The sequence below is a fragment of the Orbicella faveolata genome, unplaced genomic scaffold (genome assembly GCF_042242905.1).
Source record: "Orbicella faveolata isolate gen_17 unplaced genomic scaffold, um_ofav_v1 contig_12, whole genome shotgun sequence".
NCBI classification, from domain to species: Eukaryota; Metazoa; Cnidaria; class Anthozoa; order Scleractinia; family Merulinidae; genus Orbicella; species Orbicella faveolata.
In genome coordinates, this window is record NW_028301539.1 from 4,824,978 (window position 1) to 4,848,443 (window position 23,466).

A 23,466-nucleotide genomic window follows, 5' to 3' on the forward strand; every position below is an offset into this window, starting at 1 on the left:
TGTTCCATTCACAGATAGCAAAATCGGAATAACACAGTCTTTCTTTATTAATTTCGGAACAATGTGTTCCACGCACAAATAGGAACTCGGAACAAAACAGACTAAATTTATCAAGTTAGGAACAATGTGTTCCATGCACAAATAGGAACTCGGAACAAAACAGTCCTAATTTATCAAGTTAGGAACAATGTGTTCCATGCACAAATAGGAACTCGGAACAAAACAGTCCTAATTTATCAAGTTAGGAACAATGTGTTCCATGCACAAATAGGAACTCGGAACAAAACAGACCCAATTTATCAAGTTAGGAACAATGTGTTCCATGTACAAAAAGGAACTCGGAACAAAACAGTCCTAAATCACTCATTTGGGAACAATTTGTGCCACTTGCAGTTGACAGCTCGGAACAAAATGTTCTTGTCTTACCTTACAGTGAAAGCTATGTTCCTACTCTGTAAAAAGCTGGTCCTCTTAAGGTTAATAGGAACACAAAAATGAGGAACACTCGATCCCAGAGGAACGTTCCTTTACAAATATCGGAACAGCCGAAAAAACTTAAAATTTGTGAAAAATAAACCAACAAGTTCAGCTTTAAAGCTAAAAAAGCATCTATTAAACGTTTAGGTAAAATAGAACCAAGCTTCAAAATCTAGACCACTTTGATGTTCTCGAAGGCAGTAAAATAAACCCTGTAAAAATTTTGGGAAATGTGGAGGATGAAAGGAAGGAAGGGAGGGAGGAAGGAAGGAAGGAAGGAAGGAAGAAAGGAAGAAAGGAAGAAAGGAAGGAAGGAAGAAAGGAAGAAAGGAAGAAAGGAAGAAAGGAAGAAAGGAAGAAAGGAAGAAAGGAAGAAAGGAAGAAAGGAAGAAAGGAAGAAAGGAAGAAAGGAAGAAAGGAAGAAAGGAAGAAAGGAAGAAAGGATGAAAGGAAGGAAGGGAGGGAGGGAGGAAGGAAGGAACGAAGGAACGAAGGAACGAAGGAACGAAGGAACGAAGGAACGAAGGAACGAAGGAACGAAGAAAGGAAGAAAGGAAGAAAGGAAGAAAGGAAGAAAGGAAGAAAGGAAGAAAGGAAGAAAGGAAGAAAGGAAGAAAGGAAGAAAGGATGAAAGGAAGGAAGGGAGGGAGGGAGGAAGGAAGGAAGGAACGAAGGAACGAAGGAACGAAGGAACGAAGGAACGAAGGAACGAAGGAACGAAGGAACGAAGGAACGAAGGAACGAAGGAACGAAGGAACGAAGGAACGAAGGAACGAAGGAACGAAGGAACGAAGGAACGAAGGAACGAAGGAACGAAGGAACGAAGGAACGAAGGAACGAAGGAACGAAGGAACGAAGGAACGAAGGAACGAAGGAACGAAGGAACGAAGGAACGAAGGAACGAAGGAACGAAGGAACGAAGGAACGAAGGAACGAAGGAACGAAGGAACGAAGGAACGAAGGAACGAAGGAACGAAGGAACGAAGGAACGAAGAAAGGAAGAAAGGAAGAAAGGAAGAAAGGAAGAAAGGAAGAAAGGAAGAAAGGAAGAAAGGAAGAAAGGAAGAAAGGAAGAAAGGAAGAAAGGATGAAAGGAAAAAAGGATGAAAGGATGAAAGGAAGAAAGGATGAAAGGATGAAAGGAAGAAAGGATGAAAGGATGAAAGGAAGAAAGGATGAAAGGATGAAAGGAAAAAAGGATGAAAGGATGAAAGGAAGAAAGGATGAAAGGATGAAAGGAAAAAAGGATGAAAGGAAGGAAGGGAGGGAGGGAGGAAGGGAGGAGTGCCGTGTTTCATCCACACCTACATCAAGGATTAATGCCTACGTCATTATTCGAGTTAAACAAGGAGAACTGTGGGTTAAATGTTTGGAACGTCATAAATAGAGTGAATATTTCTCATCAAAAAGAGGATGCATATTTCTTCAGCGGCCACAGTAATATGCCCTTGACAGGCGGAATTTGCCTTTTAGAGCAGAGTTTCAAATACTTTCAATTTCTACCGCTGCCTTTTTCAGTTATTACTCGGGTTCATGTTTTATTGACTACGATACAGAATAATAAAAGCTTGAAATCTTCACTTGTGACTGCGGATAGTAGTTAAACATGTTTAGAATATATGCGATCGAGAACTTAATTTGAGTTAGACATCACATGCATACTTGGTTAAACTTCTAAAGTCGAGCTATCAAAGGCAAAGGTACCTGGTGCAAACATCGTTTGTTTTTCAAGAACCGGCTCGCCGGCTTTCCACTGAAATGTACTGAAAGTAAAACAAAGAAAAGTTGTTAAATACCCGGGACAGACAACTAATAACTAATACAGTTGACGCCGGAAGATGGCGAGTCAGATGCCTTTTCCAGTTTTTTAATTTAATTTTAAAAAAAAAAAATCAGCCAAGTGAGCAGCACGTAGCAACAGATCTTGTCAACTTGCTCTATTTTCTTTGACCGTTTTCGTCTGATCACACAGACTTCGTCAGGGATTTTGAACAAGACGGCTAAAAGGAACTTATGTTACACCTTATCTATAGAATATTCTTTCGACCTACAGGGTGTGAACAGTAAAAACTCCTAGAGAGCACTACGTGCAGGATATGACTAAATCCTTCGTAAAAGTGCAATGCTTCATTTTGGAGCTCACGGATTTAACCCAAAATTAAACACATTTACCTCATATTACCTCATTTAGCTTCTGACCAGAATACCCCCACCACCCCCCACCCCCCCCCCCCCAAAACAAAGGGGTGAAAAACGAGAAGTAGGAGTAGCGATAAAATCAATTTTGCATCAAGAAATAATTTACCTTTTGTAGACATCGTTAGCTTGCGCGAAATAAAAGGGGGAGAATCGCAGCGCTTCTTGCTCCTCGCACCAAGCCTCTCTCTCCTCTTTTTTGCTCGGCCGTCTTTTAACGCGGCACCCCAACTAACTGAGCGCCTAGCAATAAAAACTTCTTAAGCTTAGAAACCTGTTTGGAAGACTCCAACATGATAAGCAGCCATTTGTTCGCAGAAAGGAAACAAATTTGGAAGTTGCAGTCCGAATTCGCGAGTCAGCCGTGTTAAATTGGTCTGTACACGTGAGTCAGGGGCGTAAGGACGTGCAAGGTTACAGGTGTGATGATCTAGATCAGCCAATCAGCATTAAGTTCGACCACGTGCTCGAGTTGTTGTTCGTTTTACAACATGGCAGTGTAGCATTGCTTCGTTCTCAGAATAAAGTTCTGTTGAGTATACTATTTATCGAGTTTATCGAGCCTGATTTATACAACAGGTATGCCACCCTCTTCCCACCCCCCTCCAACTGTAGGTGTCAAAGTTTTTAACAGCTGTGTACAGACATTTAGTGATCCTCAAAGAAAAGACTCAACTATATATTATGAAATATGAGCAGAATTTCAAATTTTCCAAGAAATTAAGGATAACCAACTATGCACAAACTAAAACAACAGCAACATCAAAATTGAGCACCATTCCTTACCAAAATAGACAAACTTTTAGTTAGAAAAAAAGATAATTTAAACAGAAAATTAGGTGAATTCGCCCAGAATAACTTAAAAGCCAATGGAGCTGTTGCTAATCGTCGCAATTATTAAAATTTTCATAAGATGTTTAAATTAAGGCAGATGTTCACTCATGTGTTTCCTTTCTCTAATTTTTAGTGTATAGACAGCAAATACTGAATTGCAGAGTAAATAAAGTTAAGATCTGTTTGTCAACTTCCATAAAAGCGAAGTGAATTAAAGTGTCATTCTTTTCCAAACAAAGAAACAGAAATGTTGAAAAAGGATTTTTTTTTTCATTCCAATAAAAACAGACAGCATTTTGTACTCAGTGCTTTGGCAGAGGCGGGAAAGGAATTTAAACCCCGGGCGAGCAGGCTACTCCAAGAAAAATTGGGTGGGGTTGCGCGGCCCGCATTCCAAAACTCTTACCCTATTTATGACCAAAATCTACGACTTAAGAACTGAGTTTCTTTTTGAAATTTTAGGGCGCCAAACAAAAGTGGCACAAAGGTTAAAACACGCCATTCCTTGTCACGCATTTAGAAGTGAAAAATCAACAATGTGCTTGTGGAAAAGACAATGGGCCGGTTTTTTGCAACTAATTGAAGAAGAAGCCCTTTTAATTTTTCGCTGGATTAACTTGATGTAACCCCATGCCATGTACCAAAGTGCTATTTTGAACAGAAACCTTGAACGTGTTTTTCACAAAAACAACTACAACGCTGACTTTATTAGACGAAACATTTACCGACCTACTGAAGCTGACGCTACGAACAGGAACCCTACGCCTGTTACTACAGTGACTATACCTTACATTAAGGGCACCTCTGAGACCATCTCGCGGATCCTACAGCCCTACAACATTCGTGTAGCCCACAAACCTACAACTATGTTACGACACTTACTGACCAACGTGAAAGACAGAGACGAACCTAACGACAGACAGGGAGCAGTTTACAAGATCAAATGCTCCGACTGCCAGGCTTCCTACATTGGTGAGACTGGCAGAAGCCTTAACACGAGACTGACTGAACACAAACGAGCCACGAGAAATGGTGATGCCAACAATCACATTGCTGTACATCATCAACTGACAAACCACAACATTGACTGGGACTCTGCTCAGTGCTTAACCTACAGTACAAACTATTTTCAACGACTGACTCTGGAAAGCTGGTACACTAACCTAGAACAAACGCCTCTTAACAGATGTCAACAACTACCGGCGCCTTACAAACGACTTATCCACGACAGAAACGAAACCGACAAACGGACTTCTAACAGACCGACTCAACAATACACGGACCAAAACCGACCTACTTGACTAACAATAGACGGATCGAAACCCACCAATGACTGATGACAAACTTTACACGAGTCTTTCAGCCAATACCATCATGGCTATACTGACCAATCACGTTCAACGGACCAGACTTATAAGATCATCGACTGACAAACACTATTCACTTGACTCTGAAGATGACTTCCGCTCAGGTTGTCGAAACGTCAGCCACCAACAACAGTTCTTTTCAGAACTACACTCACCCGGACGATCACACTATACGAACTACACATAGCTACCATTGCAAAATCCGATACTATTGCGTGCCGAAGAGGACTGCTCTCAAAGGCGAAGGTTTTGCGGAAGTCATTATGTAACTGATGTTAGATTAGGGGCCTGTTTTCTTGAAGAAAACGTAAGGTCAAAGTGAAGGGACCGAATTTACTCTCGGGCGCCCCGTCCACACTACGCCGGAGGGAAGTTGGAAACGGAGGTATCACTGTGAAAACGCGTCAAATGTTTTCCGTCCACACTTCGCCGGAGGAATTTGAAAACGCAACAATCACCGGTCATTTTGGATTTGTGTTTGAGGAAAACTCGTTGAGCGAAATCACAAGATTATCGTGCTGCCATCGTGTTTTCAAAATGTTTTTCGTCCACACGAAAACGAAAAGCCAGCGTTTTCACTGAATTCCCCCGGTTTGAAGAGCTTTTCCGAAAAGTTCCGTTTTCGTTCAGTATGGACGGTGGGTCTAACCGTAGAAATAAGTTCCTCCGGCGTAGTGCGGACGCAGCTTAAATTGTATTTCTTCTTTATTTTGAATATTATACGCAGTATAAATAAATTACGTTATAACGAACCACAAACAAAACGTTTCATCTATAAGTTAAAAATAAACTCAGTCAATTTGATGGCATATGGGTTAAAATTGAGGAATGCTCAACATGCTGGTCCAAAATACGTCACATTGTATTAATGTTTAATTTCAATGGATCGATATATAGCTTCCTTCTTTTCTGGTATAAACGCTTTTCGGAGAATTTTTACTTTGGACAATACATCAATTATTTTGGAGATAGTTAAAAAAGATCTCATTTGAATGTGTTCTAATAATTTTCGTATTCGTGATAATTCTTCTCGAGTTCTACGCAACAAATTATCAATTAATAAATTTTGCAGCTTTACAATGAGAGTGCTTTTAAGCCAATCAGATAATTTCATGTATTTCACCGCAGATTGCAAATGAAAACAACAAATTTGTGAGAAATAGGCTCCGAGTTTCCTATCTCCTTTTTCGACTGCACATAACTTGCTAGCACTAAGGCATGATCTTTGAATAAGAAGTGCATTTCTTTACGTCTTCAAGTATTTTCGACGTAATTAACGAGTTCGAAGATTTACGTAAAAGCTTAAAACTTGAATATATAAATGTGTTTGTGTTCAAATTTGCGGTCACAGGATATTTGCTCTCACAGCTCATAAAACTTGTTTTGTCTGGCCGTCTAAAGGAATAATTCACCTCCACTTAAACAAGCTCAGCAACGACTTCTTTGAAGGATAAGCTGGAACCAGCCGTCGACTCGTGCGGCCTTCGCGCGACTCCTTTTACTTGAACCTGCTGTTCTAACAACCCAGCGTTTCTGTAGAAACCATTATAACGAATATGAATTAAACACTTGCGAATAAATCTTTTTCGACTTGAGTGCAAGGGACTGCCAATGCTTTATATACTGGTCAGTAGATGTAGAAAAAGTTAACAGGAATCGAAGCAAGCGAGCAAGCAAGCAAGCAAGCAAGCAAGGAAGGAAGGAAGGAAGGAAGGAAGGAAGGAAGGAAGGAAGGAAGGAAGGAAGGAAGGAAGGAAGGCAGGAAGGGAGGGAGAGAGGGAAGGAGGGAGGGAGGGAGGGAGTGAGGGAGAGAAGAGTGCCGTGTTTCATCCACACCTACATCAAGGATTAATGACTACGTCATTATTCGCGTTAAACAAGGTGAACTGTGGGTTAAATGGTTGGAACGTCACAAATAGAGTGAATATTTCTTATCAAAAAGAGGATGCATATTTCTTCAGCTGCCACAGTAATATGTCCTTGACAGGCGGAATTTGCCTTTTAGAGCAGAGTTTCAAATACTTTCAATTTCTACCGCTGCCTTTTTCAGTTATTACTCGGGTTCATGTTTTATTGACTACGATACAGAATAATAAAAACTTGAAATCTTCATTTGCGACTGCGGATAGTAGTTAAACATGTTTAGAATATATGCGATCGAGAAGTTAATTTGAGTTAGGCATCACATGCATACTTGGTTAAACTTCTAAAGTCGAGCTTTCAAAGGCAAAGGTACCTGGTGCAAACATCGTTTGTTTTTCAAGAACCGGCTCACCGGCTTTCCACTGAAATGTACTGAAATTAAAAGCAAAGAAGAGTTGTTAAATACCCGGGACAGACAACTAATAACTAATACCGTTGACGCTGGAAGATGGCGAGTCAGATGCCTTTTCCAGTTTTTTATTTAATTTTATAAAAAAAAAACATCAGCCAAGTGAGCAGCACATAGCAACAGATCTTGTCAACTTGCTCTATTTTCTTTGACCGTTTTCGTCTGATCACACAGACTTCGTCAGGGATTTTGAACAAGACGGCTAAAAGGAATTTATGTTACACCTAATCTATAGAATATACTTTCGACCTACAGGGTGTGAACAGTAAAAACTCCTAGCTAGAGAGCACTACGTGCAGACTATGACTAAAATCCTTCGTAAAAGTGCAATGCTTAATTTTGGAGCTCACGGATTTAACCCAAAATTAAACACATTTGCCTCATATTACCTCATCTAGCTTATGACCAGAATACCCCCCACCACCCCCCCCCCCAAAAAAAAAGGGGTGAAAAACGAGAAGTATGAGTAGCGATAAAATCAATTTTGCATCAAGAAAGAATTTACCTCTTGTAGATATTGTTAGCTTGCGCGAAATAAAAGGGGGAGAATCGCAGCGCTTCTTGCTCCTCGCACCAAGCCTCTCTCCCCTCTTTTTTGTTCCGCCGTCTTTTTATGCGGCGCCCTAACTAACTGAGCGCCTATCAATAAAGACTTCCTAAGCTTAGAAACCTGTTTGGAAGACTCCAACATGACAAGCGGCCATTTTTTTGCAGAATGAAAACAAATTTGCCTGTTGCAGTCCGAATTCGCGAGTCAGCCGTGTTGAATTGGTCTGTACGCGTGAGGAGGCGTAAGGACGCGAAAGATTACAGGTGTGACGATATGCACATTGTCTAGATCAGCCAATCAGCATTAAGTTCAACCATGTGCTCGAGTTGTTGTTCGTTTTACAACATGGCAGTGTAGCATTGCTTCGTTCTCAGAATAAGGTTCTGTTGAGTTTACTATTTATCGAGTTTTTCGAGCCTGATTTATACAACAGGTATACTACCCTCTTCCCACCCCCCTCCAACTGGATGTGTCGAAGTTGTTAACAGCTGTGCGCAAACATTTAGTGATCCTCAAAGAAAAAGATTCAACAATATATTATGCAATATGAGTAGAATTTCAAATTTTCCAAGAAATTAAGGATAACCAACTATGCACAAACTAAAACAACTAAAGCGACATCAAAATTGAACACCATTCCTTACCAAAATAGACAAACTTTTAGTTAGAAAAAAAGATAACTGAAACAGAAAATGAGGTAAATTCACCCAGAATAACTTAAAAGCCAATGGAGCTGTTGCTAATCGTCGCAATTATTAAAATTTTCATAAGATGTTTAAATTAAGGCAGATGTTCACTCATGTGTTTCCTTTCTCTAATTTTTAGTGTATAGACAGCAAATACTGAATTGCAGATAAATAAAGCGAAGACCTGTTTGTCAACTTGCATAAAAACGAAGTGAATTAAAGTGTCAATCTTTTCCAAACAAAGAAACAGAAATGTTGAAAAAGTTTTTTTTAACTCCGATAAAAACAAACAGCAGTTTGTACTCAGTGCTTTGGAAGAGGCGGGAAAGGAATTTAAACCCCTGGGCGAGCAGGCTACTCCAAGAAAAATTGGGTGGGGTTGCGCGGCCCGCATTCCAAAACTCTTACCCTATTTATGACAAAAATCTGCGAGTTAAGAACCGGGTTTCTTTTTGAAATTTTAGGGCGCCAAACAAAAGTGGCACAAAGGTTAAAACACGCCATTCCTTGTCACGCATTTAGAAGTGAAAAATCAACAATGCGCTCGTGGAAAAGACAATGGGCCGTTTTTTGCAATTAATTGAAGAAGAAGCCCTTTTAATTTTTCGCTGGATTAACTTGATGTAACCCCATACCATGTACCAAAGTGCAATTTTACCCTCTCAATTCTGCCATTTTTTTATCCGCCGACATAAGTGAAATATTGAAGAAAACCAAAAATCGCCCAAAAATTCAGTTTGCGATGGAATCGGAGAAATAACATTTCACACTGCTTGTAAATATGTGTTCTTTTCAGTAAGATATTCAATTATCAGATTTACCTCTGTTTATCTTTAAGCAAAGTTCAAATAATGCGTTGTGTGGAGCTCGTGAAACTGTTCGCGCAAAATAAGAATCTACTCGAACTTAAAGTATTTTTTTCTAAAAATAGTTAATCCAGAGCTATAATCTGGCAAAGTTTAGGGATTTTAATTTTTTTCATTTTGCACATCTCGATTGCTCTGAAGTGTTTGAAAGCCTGACAGGTTTACCTTGGGATGAAGAATAAATTTCTTATCATGGGCCAGAACGTTTCCAGAATGTAAGAATTTCTGAAATTGAAAATACAAGCTTCAAGCCCAGTAGTTGGATTATAAATTTACATTTTGGTTCTTATATCGACATTTTTATTATCAAAGAAATAGGTGCTTCTACTCCTCTCTTGTAGAAAAAAAGTTATGCAGACTTTGGTAGAAAAACCATCTGCTCGGCTGGTTAAATTGTTAATTTTCTAAATTGGTAACTCATGGATGACAAGTTTGGCAAATTTAAAAGCTTGGATAATTTTGAACAATGCATTCCCCAGCCAGCTTTCAAAAACACCAACAACGCAATCGCACCCTATTGCAGCGCTGCCGTAATGGCTGCAGAAAACGTTTCTGGAGACGAAAAGCAGAACACTTTTATGATTTTACTATACTGCTCGTCAGATATAACTGCTGGAATACACGGCCAGTTGACATTTATCTCAGCTTTAAACGCTTTTCTGTCCATTACGGCATTTCTTGGAAATGCTTTGATACTAGTTGCTCTTCGCAAGGAGTCTTCACTTCATCCGCCTTCCAAACTTTTGCTTCGTTGCCTTGCATCAACAGATCTCTGTGTTGGTCTTATTTTGGAGTCTCTGTACGTGACTTTTTTGGTGATTGTAGTGAATGAACATTGGGATATTTGTTGCCGCGTAGCAGTCGCACTTTCTATTATAGGCCGTAGCTTGTGTGCAGTGTCTCTATTGACACTGACTGCGATAAGCGTGGACAGACTTCTCGCCCTGTTGATGGGACTGAGATACAGACAAGTTGTAACTTTGAAGCGCGTCTACGTGATCACTATCACCTTTTACGTGGTGTCCGCTGCCTTTTCAACAATGGGGAGCTTTTGGAATTCCCTCTTAGGGTCAGGGTATGCCACGATAGTTATCGTACTGTGTCTGGTAACCTCGCTCTTCTGTTACACGAGGATTTTCTTAGCTCTCCGTCATCATCAACATCAACTGCAAGACCATGTTCAACAACTGAACCAAATAAATCAACTGAACATAGCGCGATACAGAAAGGCAGTCTCCAGTGCACTGTGGCTGCAGTTCATGTTAGTCGTCTGCTATCTACCATTATTTTTGGTAATTCTGGTCCTTCATTCAAGGCCATCTTCATCTGTTTCTCTCATCTGGAGTTATACATTAACTTTAGTTTCCTTAAACTCGTCATTAAACCCGATTCTTTACTGTTGGAAGATCGACGAAGTGAGACAAACAGTGAAGGACACAATCAGACAAGTACTTTGCTGTTGATCGAGTAAGCTATTGTTTCTTGTTTTATTTTTACCATTTATAAACATAAAAAAAACACATCACTGTATTTTATAGGTATGTAAGGAAGCCCGGAGAAGCCAATAAGGCTTATGCAAAGGATTACATTGAGTAATTAAGTCTTTACGAGAGAATAAAAATGCTGTCATCGGCACGCACTAAATGACCATCTTTTAGGATGAAAGGTTAAGAACTAAACGCGCGGATGTGCGAAAGCAAAGGATGGGGGACAAAAGCGAGACGGAGAAGCAGACACAAGCACACTAAGAGAAGTAAAATATACTAATACCAAGAAAAATGACGAACTTTTAGAGGTGAACACAGCAAAACTAAGAGGCATTTTGAATTTCAGTGCTGAGAGAATAAAATAATTTGGGGCCTCGAAAACGGAGAGCGAATGTTTTTACATTTTTCCTACAGTAGGGCAAACGGAAAGAATTCTTAGCTCTAGTATTGTATTTATGTTCGTCGCAGTTAAGTAAAAACATCTGAGTGAAACTTTCCGGAAGAAGGCGATTTTGTAAAGGTACTTAACTTTATCTATTTGAAGTTTAATAATGTTTTCAAATTTTAGGATTATTAACCCCCGGAGGTACAACCTAACTCATACTCCCACCGAGGTACAAGAGGGACAAGGGGGCAGGGGGTTGGTGGAATCCCCCTCTAGATTTTCGATCTGTTAGGCACAGCAAAATAAATTTACACTCATTAGATAGCCCTGAGCTTGCTCTACAAGATGATACCATTTTTGTTGGTTATGACGTCATTTGATCCGCTATCTTGTATTTCACTCTTTTCTTAAAAGTCAAGAAATAACAGAATTAATGCATAATCAAGCCAAATGCTTAGGAAATGCAAAACTTCGCACAAATTTTCCTTTCCCGACTTAATAAATAAACATAGCTTTCTTTTTTTGTCTTTCTTTGTCTCTCGACCGCGATTTTACTAATCGCGATCGCGACTTATAACTTTCGATCGCAACTAATAGCTCTCGATCGCGACTTATAACTCGCGATCGCAACTTTGTAACTCTCGATCGCGAGTTATAACTGGCGATCGCGACTTATACCTCTCGATTGCAACTTATAACTCTCGATCCCCACTTATAACTCTCAATCGCAACTTATAGCTCTCGATCGCAACTTATAACTCGCGATCGCGACTCCTAACTCCCCATCGCGACTTATAACTCGCAATCGCGACTTATAACTCTCGATCGCAACTTATAACTCGCGATCGCAACTTATAACTCTCGATCGCAACTTATAGGTCTCGATCGCAACTTATAACTCGCGATCGCAACTTATCACTCGCAATCTTAACTTATAACTCTCAATCGCGACGTATAACCCGCGATCGCGACTTATAACTCTCGATTGCAACTTATAATTCTCGATCGCAACTTATAACTCTCAATCGCAACTTATAGCTCTCGATTGTAACTTATAACTCGCGATGGCAACTTATAACTCGAGATCGCAACTTATAACTCGCGATCGCGACTTATAACTCGCAATCGCGACTTATAACTCTCGATCACAACTTAACTCTCGATCGCAACTTATAGCTCTCGATCGCAACTTATAGCTCTCGATCGCAACTTATAGCTCGCGATCGCAACTTATAACTCGCAATCGCAACTTATAACTCTCAATCGCGACTTATAACTCGTGATCGCGACTTATAACTCTCTATCGCAACTTATAACTCTAGATCGCAACTTATAGCTCTCGATTGCAACTTATAACTCACGATCGAGACTTATAACTTTCGATCGCAACTTATAACTCGCAATCGCAACTTATAACTCGCAATCGCAACTTATAACTCTCAATCGCGACTTATAACTCGCGATCGCGACTTATAACTCTCTATCGCAACTTATAACTCTCGATCGCAACTTATAGCTCTCGATAGCAACTTATAACTCGCGATCGCAACTTATAACTCGCGATCGCAACTTATAACTCGCGATCGCAACTTATAACTCGCGATTGCAACTTATAACTCGCGATCGCGACTTATAACTCGCAATCCCGACCTATAACTCTCGATCGCAACTTAAAACTCTCGATCGCAACTTATAACTCGCGATCGCAACTTATAACTCGCGATCGACACTTATAACTCGCGATCGCGACTTATAACTCACAATCGGGACTTATAACTCTCGATCTCAACTTATAACTCTCAATCGCAACTTATAGCTCTCGATTGCAACTTATAACTCGCGATCGCAACTTATAACTCACAATCGCAACTTATAACTCGCGATCGCGACTCCTAACTCCCCATCGCGAGTTATAACTCGCAATCGCGACTTATAACTCTCGATCGCAACTTATAACTCTTGATCGCAACTACTAACTCTCGATCGCGAGTTATAACTCTCGATCGCAACTTATAACTCGCGATCGCGACTTATAACTCTCGATCGCAACTTGTAACTCTCAATCGCAACTTATAGCTCTCGATCGCGACTTATAACCCGTGATCGCAACTTATAACTCGCAATCGCAACTTATAACTCTCAGTCGCAACTTATAGCTCCCGATTGCAACTTATAACTCGCGATCGCAACTTATAACTAGCGATCGCAACTTACAACTCGCATAGCGACTCATAACTTCCCATCGCGACTTAAAACTCGCAATCGCGACATATAACTCTCGACCGCAACTTATAACTCGCGATCGCAACTACTAACTCTCGATCGCGAGTTGTAACTCTTGATCGCAACTTATAACTCGCGATCGCGACTTATAACTCTCGATCGCAACTTATAACTTTCGATCGCAACTAATACCTCTCGACCGCGACTTATAACTCGCGATCGCAACTTATAACTCTCGATCCCAACTTATAACTCTCAATCGCAACTTATAGCTTTCGATCGCAACTTATAACTCGCGATCGCAAATTATAACTCTTGATCGTGACTTATAACTCTCGATCGCGACTTATAACTCGCGATCGCAACTTATAACTCTCGATCGTGACTTATAACTCGCGATCGCAACTTATAACTCTCGATCGTGACTTATAACTCTCGATCGCGACTTATAACTCGCGATCGCAACTTATAACTCGCGATCGCAACTTATAACTCTCGATCGCAACCTTTAACTCGCGATTGCGACTTATAGCTTGCGATCGCAACTATAACTCTCGATTGCAACTTATAGCTCTCGATCGAAACATATAACTCGTGATCGCAACTTATAACTCTCGATCGCGAGTTGTAACTCTCGATCGCGACTTATAACTCTCGATCGCGACTTATAACTCTCGATCGCAACTTATAACTTTCGATCGCAACTAATACCTCTCGACCGCGACTTATAACTCGCGATCGCAACTTATAACTCTCGATCCCAACTTATAACTCTCAATCGCAACTTATAGCTTTCGATCGCAACTTATAACTCGCGATCGCAAATTATAACTCTCGATCGTGACTTATAACTCTCGATCGCGACTTATAACTCGCGATCGCAACTTATAACTCTCGATCGTGACTTATAACTCGCGATCGCAACTTATAACTCTCGATCGTGACTTATAACTCTCGATCGCGACTTATAACTCGCGATCGCAACTTATAACTCGCGATCGCAACTTATAACTCTCGATCGCAACCTTTAACTCGCGATTGCGACTTATAGCTTGCGATCGCAACTATAACTCTCGATTGCAACTTATAGCTCTCGATCGAAACATATAACTCGTGATCGCAACTTATAACTCTCGATCGCGAGTTGTAACTCTCGATCGCGATTTATAACTCGCGATCGCGACTTATAACTAGCGATCGCAAGTTATAACTCGATGGCGACTTACAACTCTCGATCGCGACTTATAACTCTCGATGGCAACTTATAGCTCGCGATTTCAACTTATAACTCGCGATCGATATAGTCGATTGCGACTTATAGCTCTCGATCGCGACTTAAAACTTTTCATCGCAACTTAATATATAGATTTAGGCCACCAGCCTAAAAGCGTAGCCCCCGGGCCGGGTTTTTCAGCCAGCTTGAGTTATAAGTCGCGATCGAGAGTTATAGGTCACGATCGCGAGTTATAACATGCGATCGAAAGTTTTAAGTCGCGATTGCGAGTTTTAAGTCGCGATCGAGAGTTATAAGTTGCGATCGAGAGATATGAGTCACAATCGCGAATTATGAGTTGCGATCAAGAGTTATAAGTCGCGATCGAGAGTTGTAAGTCACGATCGAAAGTTTCAAGTTGCGATCGAGAGTTATAAGTTGCGATCGAGATTTATCAGTTGCGATCGAGGGTTATAAGTTGCGATCGAGAGTTATAAGTTGCGATCGCGGGTTATAAGTCGCGATCGCGAGTTCAAAGTTGCGATCAGGACTTATAACTCTCGATCGCAACTTATAAGTCGACTGATTATCTGAACTGATCAAGTAAGCATTTAACAAGCACTTTTCCTAATACTTAAACTTCTAAAAAAAAAGCTAAAAATCACGAGGTGAGTATATATTTTTCGACAAACGCGTTCATAAAATAATTATGTAATAGAAGGTTTTGCACGAGGAAGTCCCATTTTGAAACAGAGGCACAACTTAACTCGGAAATTTCCTATTGATTCATATGGGAGGTTTGGAGTGGACAAAATAAGGGTGATAGTTTTTGAGCCATTTCTGCAACTTTTCTAACGTTTTGTAAAACTCATGAAATCCAAGTTGGCGGTTATTTGGAAATAACGACGTCATTCAGTTTCTATACTATGTGATGTCAACATACCACGTTGAGGACTTGAGTGGAAATATTTTCTAAATTTTCTAAGCTTCATTGTAAGGGCCTCGGTAATGTTCGAAAATCGTCGGAACGTCTACGAAAATGTTTGTCATTGCTCGGAAATAATGAGTTGACAGGTATGATGCTGAAAATTTATTTTCAAGCAAATTATATTACGGCCATTGGTTAAAGATTTTCTCTTCTTTCGTGTGAAAAGAATGTAACTAGTATTTAACAAATAAAAAACATGTACCGTGCTTCTATCGAGTTATAGAAACCCGAGTGGAAGTTTGGGAGAACGAGAGATGCTGTGGGTACACAAGCCGCGATCGAGTGTTTCCACAAATTTTTCGAGTTCTCCCAAACTTTCACAAGTGTTTCTATGACTCGATAGAAACACGGAGAACGTGTTTTCTATTTCTTTTAGAAAACACCGCGCGACGAAAAAAAGAAAACAACTTGTTAACTTTGATCATCAAAATGTAAATTCTCTTTGCTCGCGCCATCATTACGTCAACAGCTCGTGTTAGTTCTATGTTTCTATAGAGTTATAGAAACACGATTTTTAACCAATCAGCGCGCGTATTTTCTTAGGACTGTTTTCTAAATAACTTTTAGACTTTGCAACACATAGAGCTACCATTCCGAAATCCGATACTATTGCGTGCGGAAGAGGACTGCTCTCAAAGGCGAAAGTTTTTTGCCGAAGTCATTATGTAACTGATGTTCGATTAGGGGGCTGTTTTCTTGGAGAAAAGTTAAGGTGAAAGTGAAGGGACCGAATTTACTCTCAGGCGCCCCGTGCACACTACGCCGGAGGAAGTTGAAAACGGAGGTATCACTCTGAAAACCCATCAAATGTTTTCCGTCCACACTTCGCCGGAGGAATTTAAAAACGCAACAATCACCGGTAATTTTGGACTTGTGATTGAGGAAAACTCGTTCAGGGAAATCACATGATTGTCGTGCTGCCATCGCGTTTTCAAAATGTTTTTCGTCCACACGAAAATTAAAAGCCAGCGTTTTCACTTAATTCCCCCGGTTTGAAGAGCTTTTCCGAAAAGTTCCGTTTTCGTTCAGTATGGACGTTGGGTCTAACCGTAGAAATAAGTTCCTCCGGCGCAGTGCGGACGCCGCTTAAATTGTATTTCTTCTTTATTTTGAATATTATACGCAGTATAAATAAATTACGTTATAACGAACCACAAGCAAAATGTTTCATCTATAAGTTAAAAACAAACTCAGTAAATTTGATGGCATATGTGTTAAAATTGTGGAATGCTCAACATCCTGGTCCAAAATACGTCACATTGTATTAATGTTTAATTTCAATGGATCAATATATAGCTTCCTTCTTTTCGGTATAAACGCTTTTCGGAGAATTTTTACTATGGACAATACATCAATTATTTTGGAGATAGTTAATAAAGATCTCATTTGAATGTGTTCTAATAGTTTTCGTATTCGTATTAATTCTTCTTTCTTATCAATTAATAAAATTTTCCAGCTTTACAATGAGAGTGCTTTTAAGCCAATCAGATACTTTCATGTATTTCACCGCAGATTGCAAATGAAAACAACAAATTTTTGAGAAATAGACCGGCTCAATTTTGAACCGAGTTTCCTATCTCCTTTTTCGACTGCGCATAACTTGCTAGCACTGAGGCATGATCTTTGAGTAAGAAGTGCATTTCTTTACGTCTTCAAGTATTTTCGACGTAATTAACGAGTTCGAAGATTTACGTAAAAGCTTAAAACTTGAATATATAAATGTATTTGTGTTCAAATTTGCGGTCACAGGATATTTGCTCTCACAGCTCATAAAACTTGTTTTGTCTGGCCGTCTAAAGGAATAATTCACCTCCACTTAAACAAGCTCAGCAACGACTTCTTTGAAGGATAAGCTGGATCCAGCCGTCGACTCGTGCGGCCTTCGCGCGACTCCTTTTACTTGAGCCTGCTGTTCTAACAACCCAGCGTTTCTGTAGAAACCAATAATATATAGATTTAAGCCAGCCTAAAAGCGTAGCTCCTGGGCCGGGTTCTTCAGAGCCAAATTAAGCAAACTCAGGAAAGGGTAGAATTTTGATTTGAGCAGTTTTGTAACTTTGCTTTGAGGTTTTCTGTATATTGTTTGGCCTTCTGTTTTGAGTTTTAATATCACTATATACACAAAACAAAGCGGCAAAAAACATTTGTATGGAAGAAAAAGTTACAATTCGGTTAACTTTTAATCCTGGGTTAGCGTTAACCGGCTTCCGAACAATACTGCCCTGTTTTCAACAAGTTAACCTGAGATGAGCCCGCGATCCAATCGAAAAACCAGCACCTGGTCAGCGGTCAACTTCAAAAAAACACGTGACCTCGATGAGCTGTAAACTTGAGCCCGCGATATCGTCACGTGATACTGGTCAACGGATACCTTGTTTTGACAGGTGTCAATTGATCATAACATGGATGTCCAATATCAAAGAAGGACATGGTAAACCAAGGCTGCATGTCTCTGTCAACCTATTATTTGGAGTATGGCCGCCATGTTGCGCGACTCCGTCGTCGTCGTCGCCGTCGTGCGTACGCGCCCACGAGCAATACCGCTAGCCATGATAACCATGAGAAAATCAACTCATGGGTTTCCTTTTGTTTGCTATATGAGTATGGGGCTCCGCTTGGCGGCCCTTGGGGCCGCCGGAGCTCCGCTATAACGAATATGAATTAAATCACTCTCGAATAAATCTTTTTCGACTTGAGCGCAAGGGACTGCCAAGGCTTTATATACTGGTCAGTAGATGTAGAAAAAGTTAACAGGAAACGAAGGAAGGAAGCAGGCAAGCAAGCAAGCGAGCAAGGAAGGAAGGAAGGAAGGAAGGAAGAAACAAAGGAAGGAAGGAAGAAAGGAAGGAAGGAAGGAAGGAAGAAAGGAAGGAAGGAAGGAAGGAAGGAAGGAAGAAAGGAAGGAAGGAAGGAAGGAAGAAAGGAAGGAAGGAAGAAACGAAGGAAGGGAGGAAGGAAGGAAGAAACGAAGGAAGGAAGGAAGGAAGGAAGAAATGAATGGAGGGAGGGAGGAAGGAAGGAAGAAAGAAAGGAAGGATGGAAGGAACGAAGGGAGGGAGGGAGGGAGGAAGGAAGGAAGGAAGAAAGGAAGGAAGGAAGGAATTAAGGAAGGAAGGAAAAAGGAAGGAAGGGAGGGAGGGAGGGAGGGAGGAAGGAAGGAAGAAAGGGAGGGAGGAAGGAAGGAAGGAGGGAAGAAAGGAAGGAAGGAAGGAATTAAGGAAGGAAGGAAGGAAGAAAGGAAGAAAGGAAGGAAGAAAGGAAGGAAGGAAGGGAGGGAGGAAGAAAGGGAGGAAGGAAGGAAGGAAGGAAGGAAGGAATTAAGGAAGGAAGGACGGAAGGAAGGAAGGAAGGAAGGAAGGAAGGAAGGAAGGAAGGAAGAAAGGAAGGAAGGACGGGAGGCAGTAAGGAAGGAAGGGAGGGAGGGAGGGAGGAGTGCCGTGTTTCATCCACACCTACATCAAGGATTAATGACTACGTCTTTATTCGAGTTAAACAAGGAGAACTGTGGGTTAAATGGTTGGAACGTCACAAATAGCGTGAATATTTCTTGTCAAAAAGAGGATGCATATTTCTTCAGCTGCCACAGTAATATGCCCTTGACAGGCGGAATTTGCCTTTTAGAGCAGAGTTTCAAATACTTTCAATTTCTACCGCTGCCTTTTTCAGTTATTACTCGGGTTCATGTTTTATTGACTACGATACAGAATAATAAAAGCTTGAAATCTTCACTTGTGACTGCGAATAGTAGTTAAACATGTTTAGAATATATGCGATCGAGAAGTTAATTTGAGTTAGGCATCACATGCATACTTGGTTAAACTTCTAAAGTCGGGAGCTTTCAAAGGCAAAGGTACCTGGTGCAAACATCGTTTGTTTTTCAAGAACCGGCTCGCCGGCTTTCCACTGAAATGTACTGAAATTAAAACAAAGAAGAGTCGTTATATACCCGGGACAGACAACTAGTAACTACTACCGTTGACGCTGGAAGATGGCGAGTCAGATGCCTTTTCCAGTTTTTTTATTTACTTTTTCAAAAAAAAAAATCAGCCAAGTGAGCAGCACATAGCAACAGATCTTGTCAACTTGCTCTATTTTTTTTTTTTTTTTTTTTTTGACCGTTTTCGTCTGATCACTCAGACTTCGTCAGGGATTTTGAACAAGACGGGTAAAAGGAACTTATGTTACACCTAATCTATAGAATATACTTTCGACCTACAGGGTGTGAACAGTAAAAACTCCTAGCTAGAGCGCACCACGTGCAGGTTATGACTAAAATCCTTCGTAAAAGTGCAATGCTTAATTTTGAGGCTCACGGATTTAACCCAAAATTAAACACATTTACCTCATATTACCTCATTTAGCTTCTGACCAGAATACCCCCCCCCCCACCCCCACCCCAAAATAAAAGGGTGAAAAACGAGCAGTATGAGTAGCGATAAAATCAATTTTGCATCAAGAAAGAATTTACCTCTTGTAGACATTGTTAGCTTGCGCGAAATAAACAGGGGAGAATCGCCGCGCTTCTTGCTCCTCGCACCAAGCCTCACTCTCCTCTTTTTTGCTCCGCCGTCTTTTTAAGCGGCGCCCCAACTAACTGGGCGTCTAGCAATAAAAACTTCTTAAGCTTAGAAACCTGTTTGGAAGACTCCAACATGACAAGCAGCCATTTGTTCGCGGAATGGAAACAAATTTGCCTGTTGCAGTCCGAATTCGCGAGTCAGCCGTGTTGAATTGGTCTGTACGCGTGAGTAGGTGTAAGGACGCGAAAGGTTACAGGTGTGACGATATGCCAGTTGTCTAGATCAGCCAATCAGCATTAAGTTCGACCAAATGCTCGAGCTGTTGTTCGTTTTACAACATGGCAGTGTAGCATTACTTCGTTCTCAGAATAAAGCTCTGTTGAGTTTACTATTTATCGAGTTTATCGAGGCTGATTTATACAACAGGTATACTACCCTCTAAAGTAAATTGTGTAGCTGAACATCTTTGCCATGTTGCGATCTTAATCCCTTTTCAAGAGTCATATCTCCTTTGGAGAGCGAATAATCCCTTTCGAAAAAGCCAAAACGAATCATGATAAACTCCTTCGCGAAAACAACGGTCCTGTGACTAGACTCAAATTGCATTCCACACAATTTGCATAAACTTTCAAGATGTGTATTTTGCGGATAACTTCCAAGAATTTGCGACCCTTCACGCAGTTTATGAAGAATTATTAAATTCTCAGCCTCGGATAATGCAATTCTAGCTTTCTGATTGGTTCACTGGATCTCGGTTACCAGCCATTATACCTGCGTTTGACCTTATATGGAAATGAAAGCGGCAAATGTCGCTCGGCATGAGCTTTTTCGCGTGAAGCAAAGTTTCGTCGACAAAAAAAATGGATGAAAAAAAGCACATTCGGTGAGCTATCTACACAGCAAATACAGGAAATTATGGACAATGCCGACCCAGTAACAACAAAAAAGCCACAAAGCTCGAGATAAGATTATTTAACGGTACGTATACGTTAAGTTTCCCTTAAAGTTGCAAAATTAAAATATGACCGGCGAGATTTTACGCATTCATGAAGATTATGTAACAAAAACAAATTTTACCTGAACAGAATGGCTTGCTAGTCCTGGTGGCACCAAATTTTCGAAACCGATATAAGAAATGTCAAAAGAAGAACTGAATGTTCAGTTGAAGTGTTTTTACTCGTCTGCGAGGAAGAAAGATGACACCTATTGCAAAAGTTCATTGATTAAATCCATTAAAGTCGCCAGTTGATCATTTCCTTCGCACGCCGCCGCACAACAAACCGTTTTCCATTATCTCTGACCAGGCAAATAAATTATTAGAGCATATGCATTTGTAAAAGGCCGCAGGAAAACAGGCATTATTGCCGGCGTAGTCCATAAGAAACCAGTTTCCAATGAGTAGATGAGGAAACTGTTCGACTAAGCAAGCTCGGATCGGCCGAGAGCAAGAATCCTGCACAGCTACAGAGGACAACCTAGTTTTATCTCAGTCTCTTGTTTGGCCGACGACGACGAGAGAATCAACGACAGCTAGCGCCAACAATTCTGTCCTTGCGAAAAACACCTCAAGGAGTTGAGTGTTTTGAGCTGAACCGAAGTAAGCCCGGTTCTTTACCAGCCACGAAAAACCACCAGGGTGGCCTCGGAGATTCTGAAGATGAATCTGACGCTAAGATAGTTTCTGTCCTTGACTCTAAAACTGACCAACAATGAGCTCCACACGTACAGCTCGAAATGCCAAGGCTTTCAAAGCAAGGGAATCCTGAGAGAGATCTTGTCGAAAATAATTTTGGCACAACGTCTGTGTCACATGGCGATCAAAGTTTTCCGCAGCATTGTTACGATGGCAATGTGCAAGTGCACAATTATTTGGCTCTTCTCCATGACTCGAACTCGAACGCTTTTCAAACTTTCTGGCCAAGGTTATATCTCCTTCATTTGATAGACGTTTCTTGAATTCTACTTGATTGCAATTTCATTCAGCAAATTCGTTTGCTTCGCTCTCAAATTTTTCATTCAACTAATTTTACAAACGGCGCGCATGTCATGTGATTTCCCACTTGTTGTTGTTTTTGTCACATCGACTTCCGGTCGTTTTGTAAAATTAAAACCCAATAAAATTAAGCTATATTTCCAAGAATACAAACGCACCGAATTTAATAAAACAATTATTCCATTCGCGCTTGTTGGATATGAGATTGGTTATAGCCAACTCGGCCCTACGGGCCTCGTTGGCTATTTACCATCTCATATCCAACGCGCGCTCATGGAATAATTGTTAAATATTCAAGCTACATATTTTTATTGAATCAAGGCAGGGGTATATTTAGAATGGACTCTCATTTATAAGGGAAGATGCGGCATTCTCTTTTACTATTTATTTTGGTTTTATGCTCGTCTAGTTCATGTCATGCAACATGATTTTCTTTTGCAGTCAGACACAGTTTTCTAAAAGAAATGGCGATTGCTAAGACTGCTGAATATATTTAAACTACTAGTGAAATAACTGGCTAAACTATCATCAATGCAGATTTTAATTAAGACTTGGCAAGAACATTGGTTCGTCAATAATCCCGTACAATTCCCCGCACAATCGAAGGTTTAATTCTCCCGCACAATGTGCCTCCAAATTCACACGTTATTTTCTTTTTTCCTGCACCTTACTGGAAAGCCAACTAACTTGGAGCTAAGATATTTAATTCAGGTTACCGAAAGTCCTATCTTTACAGCTTTGGAGATTGACATATTTTGCGCGGTGCAAGAAACAAGTCGCATGTTTTTAATGAGCTACAAGTCCAAAAACGCTTTCGTATTTAGCTCGTTTTATTGCAATATGATTTGTTTTACTGCAATGTTCTAAATAATAACAGCAGTAGCCACATACTGTCATTGACTGCCTATTTTTTGCCAGTGTTTTCGTAGATTGAATTCATACCGCAATCGGCCAGTTGTTATCTCACGAGAACGTTTCGAGCGTGGACTTTGCTTACCTCGCTGGCTTTCAGGCAATATAATTCGCGGACGGACCCTTTCTGAAAACGATCGACATCTTAAAGGCGCGATTCTTGCCAAAACTTTCTCCGCAAAACACCGCATTTTGTCAGGAAGAGCGAGCAATGTCGCGTTTCTCGTCCCCAGTTTCCATGGTCTACGCATGGAAGGCCTGGGACCATGACCCCCCTTTTGGTGACCAAAACGCTTGCATTTTATGACTCGGGCTTTCCTACGGAGTAAATAGACAAACTCTTAGTTAGAAGAAAAGATAATTTAAACAGAAAATTAGGTGAATTCGCCCAGAATAACTTAAAAGCCAATGGAGCTGTTGCTAATCGTCGCAATTAT

The 23,466-nt window shown here is 40.6% G+C and overlaps 1 protein-coding gene across 1 annotated transcript; it reads left to right on the forward strand.

Moving 5' to 3' along the window:
* The first annotated feature begins 9,768 nt into the window (after nt 1-9,768).
* Nucleotides 9,769-11,176, forward strand: LOC149116241 (melanocyte-stimulating hormone receptor-like). Its single transcript, XM_089278649.1, has one exon. The coding sequence runs from the start codon at nt 9,842-9,844 to the stop codon at nt 10,769-10,771; it is 930 nt and encodes a 309-aa protein (XP_089134775.1). The 5' UTR covers nt 9,769-9,841; the 3' UTR covers nt 10,772-11,176.
* The last annotated feature ends 12,290 nt before the right edge of the window (nt 11,177-23,466 follow it).

Coding starts and splice junctions, on each gene's coding strand:
- LOC149116241 (XM_089278649.1), top strand. CDS start 9,842: ATGGCTGCAGAAAACGTTTCTGGAGACGAAAAGCAGAACACTTTTATG.